Genomic DNA, 6,379 nt, shown 5'->3' on the forward strand with positions numbered 1-6,379 from the left:
CGAATCTCAAGCAGCTGAAAAGAGTGCCTTTCCGATATAGTACTACGAAATTACACCTTCAAAAACATCCTACCCTGGCACACTATTTTCCTGTTTTTGTTTGTACCATACAGCTACTAACGTGCTCCGATAGCCCCGTCGAAAATTTTCTTACACTGGCTGGCAGCCAGCCCCAGAGGAAACTCGAATTTCGAAATCTCGAATCGAACTACGCAATCTCACTCGTACTAAAAACTTGACCGTACGCCAATGTGCGGTGTATTTGTGTAGTAGTAGCTAAACTAATTATATGTTTTATTATAAATTGCGATGGACGAAAACTGCCATATTACTATTAACGAAATGTTTTCCTCGCAAGCAGGAAGGCATAGCGAATTGTTCAAGAATCATTAATCGCAGCGCGAGGCATGAACGTTAACAACGAAAAAAAAAATAACAAAAATCCTGATAATTAGTCGAACGGAACTGTGGTACGGATCTGTTTCACCATAGCCCGTAAGCTAAGTTGTTGAACGATTTAGAAAGAGATTTCTCTTTCTTTTCTTTCTCCCTTACCTTCTCACTCTCTCTCTCTCTCTTTCACACACGCTCTTCATGCATCTAAGAGATTTGTCCTAAAGCTCTTCGGATACTAACAACCCACGGATCCTTTCAGTATGTATGTAATCGTTGGTCGTTTAATATGTTTAACTGCAGTTTAAATGAAAACCGAAAATTCTAAGCCATGAGTCGTGATAGATGATGTTGCAAGTATTAATAAAGAAAAAAACATAGGATCAATTTAACAGAGTAAACAACAGACGTGCTCCATGGAACGGCGTAAGGACATAGATTCGGAGAGCATGTATTATAGCAACATGTTTTCTTTTGTTTTTTTTTATTAACGTAATCAAACAATATTAAGATAAAGCGTACTAAACCAATCGAACTTATTTATTACACTGCCGCTTAAACTTAAATAACGCAAGAGTTGAGAAACCTATAAGTGTCAATACCATGTAGAACAATGCTATACAATCCATTATAAGGTGTATTGATATGATCGGTACCGGAAAAAGCAAATTTTGTGTGTCGTGTGCTGATTGAAAAGATTCCCTAGGTTGCTAATGGTAATGGTCATTGATGTGAGAATATTTTATCCTTGTGGTTTGTTATTCACCATTTTATTCCTTTTTCTATCGTGTCGCTTTTGCAATTTATCACCTTTTCATGATGAGAGGCATACATGTATACTGTAAATAAATTGTAATGCATAATATGATCAAAGTTTATTAATGATAAGAAAATCCTAGAAACCTAATTACTGACAATGGTCAGCCTAAACCAACCGCAAAATGTTGCCAACGGAAGCCGACAACACAGAAATGCCACAATTTAAGGTGAGAACAATTTACTATCTTTATTGTGTTGTGACTGCATACGTTTCGTACTGCAACTCTGTTCTGTACTGTAAGCTATAGCCATTTTCTTGTATTTTATTACGCCTCTTGTTGTCAACGCGAATTGTTAATTTAATAATTTGAACAAAATCTAGAAGCAGTCGTGTAGACCCGCAACAACAGTGATAAGCAAGGATAATGCTAAGAGCATAGCACGTAACTATTATATTGCTATTTGTAAGAATCCCCGTATGTGGCCAATGTTTAAAAGCAAATATCTTAAATATAAAAGTCTTTTACTAAAACTGCTTCCGTCTGGGTGTTATGCACTCGTTTCTCACTGTAGCAATTAATTGTTGCATTTAATATAAGTATTCAAGCATGTATTTATAGGTAAAAAAAATATTGATTTTCAAATGTACCATTTAAATACATCAAATTTAATGTTGACGTGTTTTTGATACTGGATCACTTCTGATGGCACTAGAAAATGAGTGTATCTCTTCGATTTGAAACTATTTATCCGAATTTATCATATATTTTTTTATACATTAATGTGAAAAGGTGAATGAGCCGTAATATATATTATTTGCCATAGAAGACCAGCAAAATTTTGTGTATGGTTTAAAGTACGATGCTTTTAATATTGTCAGTTGCTTTTTACTAACGTTTTTGGCCGTACCGGTTTAGCAGAGTGGGAATAAGGTCAGTGACAACCTTAGAGCAGTTTCCAGCTACATCTACGGAATGAGCAAAATTACAATAAAAAATCCATTTTGCTCACTTTGTCACTGAACGAACAACATTTGGTAAGGTGACTCCGTGGCATGCGACAAAAACCACGAGTTATAACCCTACGGTCAGGAATGACGCATGTTCTCAACGACACCGGCAGGGAAGCAACTAATGATATCAAACCCAACCGACCAGACGGAAACGTGTACGACACGGAAGACGGCAGCAAAAAAGGTATGTAAGCAAGATCATTTAAAAGTTCGTCTGTAGTGCAGTTTTATCTCTTGTAGATGTCTACTGGAGATTCATTCTAACCCAGGCAAATTCGCTTAATGGCACGTATACGAGAACATGCTATTTTAAATCGAATTCAAATGCTTTTATTACACTTCTTCTTCGAGTGTTCCAGAGTCACCAAAATGAACGTGCGTGTGTTAATGTGGCTAAGATGCAAAAAATAAGTCTTAAAGCAGTTACTTTTGTATGGTACAACTTCGCCTGAGCCAGTGATAGAGGCACAATCAGCAATCATTCCAGTCTGCAATACAGCATCAGTTAGTGCGGTTCCACTTCCCCGGTCAGTTCCAGAACCATGAAAGCCATCCAGTTTGCCAACGTCGAGGAGCAGTATCGAAAGTACGCGGATGAGTTGCGTGCGTCCGATGTGCGAAAATTGGACGAATGGTCCCGCACGCAACCACATTTGCCGTCGATTACCGAGCTAGAGTTGATTCTTTTTCTGCACTCGAACTATTACGACCTGGAAGCGGCACAGCGTACGATCGAAAGCTATTACAGCTTCCGGGCAAGCAGCAAGAACTTGTTCGCAAACCGGGACCTCGAGAAAGGCGCGATTCAGATGGCCATGGATGTGCTGTAAGTGGAACGAATTTGTTAGCATACCGCTCTTTTGATAGAATCCCCATTACTATTCCAGAGATTTGGTCGTTCTCCCCGATCTGACCCCCGAAGGTTACCGGGTGCTGCTAGCGAAGATCGTTGATCCGGATGCAAGTAAATTTTCACTTGGCTCTATACTCACATTGCAAGTATTCCATGACCTCACAGTATCGCAAAATAAATTCTTTATTACCACTGCTTTTGCTTATTTTCAGTGCGTGCATGTGCGTGGATATCTTGCTCTGGGAGGAAGGATGCAACAATGGATCGATTCTCATAATCGATATGGACGGCATACATCTGGGTCATCTACCAAAGCTGGGCATATTCACGCTTAAGGATTTGCTATACTACGTTCAAGAGGCACTTCCGATTCGGCTAAAGGGACTGCATCTGGCCAACGTGGTGCCATTTATCGATCGCATCATGACAATGATCAGGCCATTCATGAAGAAAGAGCTGCTCGAGATCTTTCATCTGCACACCAGCATGCAAACGCTCTTCAAACATGTTCCGCAGCATCTTCTACCGGTCGACTACGGTGGCTCTGCACGTGCAAGGAAAGTGTTACGAGGTATGCTGGATCTATGCAATCGCTATGCCATGTTATAAATTTTTTTCTTTTTATTCCTTTCTTTCTGATCAACCCAAAAAGATGAATTGTACAACCACACCATCGAATGTGGGGACTTTCTCGCCGGCTACGACCAACTGAAACGTGTTGACGAAAGCAAACGAATTCCCAAAGCGCGCTCAATGACCAATTTCTTTGGGTTGATTTGATCGTAGGGCATCAAGGCGAATAGCAATATGAGATTCACAGGCCATTGGTAAAATGCATAATTGAACTATATGGCTACAATTTTTTCTTTTGAGAAACTACATTGTTTTAGTTACTTCAATACTAATTAACTGTATTCATGATACGGAGGTACAAGTCAAATCGCTAAACGTTCTTATGATTTAGAGTTTCAATTTAATTCGTTCTTCAAGTACATTTATATGAGACATCATGATGACTTATAATTCTAACCATGGAGAAAGTCTAGAAAGAAATTAGGAGAAAAGTAATTTTTTTAATTAACAATCACTAAACTGAGAAGTTTTACCTTTACTTTATCACATTACAGTCTATCATTATGCTATGATAATTATTCATTCATTCATTATATGCTCCGTAAATGCAAATTGGGTTTGCCTACTAGTTTATAGAACAAGGAGATTTGAGCAATTTGAATAATATCGATAAACTACCACCCTTGAGATATATCGATAACTATTGAGCAAAACTTCCCAATACAACTACGTGCCTTTTATTTTAGGATTGTGAATCCACACATTTCTACATTACATAGTGTCTTATACGAATCGCATTGTTCTAAGTAGACTCTCATTAAGCGTCTTATCTTGCCAGTCATAATTTAGTCGCAGTATTTTGCTGGTCATAATAAATTGTGTTCTTAACTAATAGTAAATAATAAATTTCTGTTGCTTAAACCACTGTTCTCCATATCATTGGGCATCTTTTTATCACAAAACTGTACGAAAATAGTGAGATGATCAACCTCGATGTCCAACTAACTAGACCGCATTATTCCATAGTGCAGGCAATGGTCACCCCCTACGCTCGCCTGGTACAAAATATAGTATTTTGTCCTTGTTGCGCTCACGTGCTGCACGTGTTATCCGAAATAGTAATCTTTAAGACCATGGCGCACGTTTTTTATCAGCAGTGCCAAATCTGGCGTCGTTGCGCGTGGTTCTGGCGCACGTGGATTTCACAAAATTCTATCGATAATTCTGATCGGGAGGATTTTCGACGACGGATTTTGAACGCCAAAAGCGACAATTTTGAATTCGCTAGTAATAAGAGATCATGCGTCGAAGAGGTTGCAGGTGCCAGCCAGAGTAATGTTATCAGTACATATCGTCGATCTTTCTGCCGCATGATAATCAGCATCCCATCTCATTCGCTCTCGTTTGCTATCGATCACAACGTTCTAAGCACACTGCAGCATCTTTTTGAGCGTCTTATCTTATCGGTCATAATTCGGTCGCAGTATTTTACCGGTTATAATAAATAATGTTGTTGCATACATTAAATCCATTTTCGATACAAAACAAAGCAGCAAACTGTGTGCGATAAATTTCTGTTATTTAAACCACTGTTCCCCATATCATTGAGCAACTTTTTATCACAAAACTATATGGAAATAGCGGGATGGTCAAACACGGTGTTTAACTAGCACGCATCACTCCATAGTGCAGGCAATGGTCACCTTCTAAGCTCGCCTGGTACAAAATATAGTAAGCTTGTCCTTATTGCGCTCACGTGCTGCTCGTGTTATCCGAAATAGTAATCTTTAAGACCATGGCGCACGTTTTTTATCAGCAGTGCCAAATCTGGCGTCGTTGCGCGTGGTTCTGGCGCACGTGGATTTCACGAAATTTTATCGAAAAATTCTGATCGGGAGGATTTCGACGACGGATTTTGAACGCCAAAAGCGACAATTTTGAATTCGCTAGTAATAAGAGATCATGCGTCGAAGAGGTTGCAGGTGCCAGCCAGAGTAATGTTATCAGTACATATCGTCGATCTTTCTGCCGCATGATAATCAGCATCCCATCTCATTCGCTCTCGTTTGCTATCGATCACAACGTTCTAAGCACACTGCAGCATCTTTTTGAGCGTCTTATCTTATCGGTCATAATTCGGTCGCAGTATTTTACCGGTTATAATAAATAATGTTGTTGCATACATTAAATCCATTTTCGATACAAAACAAAGCAGCAAACTGTGTGCGATAAATTTCTGTTATTTAAACCACTGTTCCCCATATCATTGAGCAACTTTTTATCACAAAACTATATGGAAATAGCGGGATGGTCAAACACGGTGTTTAACTAGCACGCATAACTCCATAGTGCAGGCAATGGTCACCTTCTAAGCTCGCCTGGTACAAAATATAGTATTTTGTCCTTGTTGCGCTCACGTGCTGCACGTGTTATCCGAAATAGTAATCTTTAAGACCATGGCGCACGTTTTTTATCAGCAGTGCCAAATCTGGCGTCGTTGCGCGTGGTTCTGGCGCACGTGGATTTCACAAAATTCTATCGATAATTCTGATCGGGAGGATTTTCGACGACGGATTTTGAACGCCAAAAGCGACAATTTTGAATTCGCTAGTAATAAGAGATCATGCGTCGAAGAGGTTGCAGGTGCCAGCCAGAGTAATGTTATCAGTACATATCGTCGATCTTTCTGGCGCATGATAATCAGCATCCCATCTCATTCGCTCTCGTTTGCTATCGATCACAACGTTCTAAGCACACTGCAGCATCTTTTTGAGCGTCTTATCTTATCG

At 39.5% G+C, this 6,379-nt stretch overlaps 1 protein-coding gene across 1 annotated transcript; it reads left to right on the plus strand.

The window, feature by feature from the left end:
• Positions 1-2,706: 2,706 nt before the first annotated feature.
• On the plus strand, positions 2,707-3,797 carry LOC128721577 (alpha-tocopherol transfer protein-like). Its single transcript, XM_053815349.1, has 4 exons — positions 2,707-2,990; positions 3,052-3,159; positions 3,230-3,588; positions 3,670-3,797. Exons 1-4 carry the CDS (start codon positions 2,707-2,709, stop codon positions 3,795-3,797), a joined length of 879 nt encoding a protein of 292 aa, XP_053671324.1.
• Positions 3,798-6,379: the final 2,582 nt, after the last annotated feature.

The sequence above is a fragment of the Anopheles nili genome, chromosome 2 (genome assembly GCF_943737925.1).
Source record: "Anopheles nili chromosome 2, idAnoNiliSN_F5_01, whole genome shotgun sequence".
Taxonomy (NCBI): domain Eukaryota; kingdom Metazoa; phylum Arthropoda; class Insecta; order Diptera; family Culicidae; genus Anopheles; species Anopheles nili.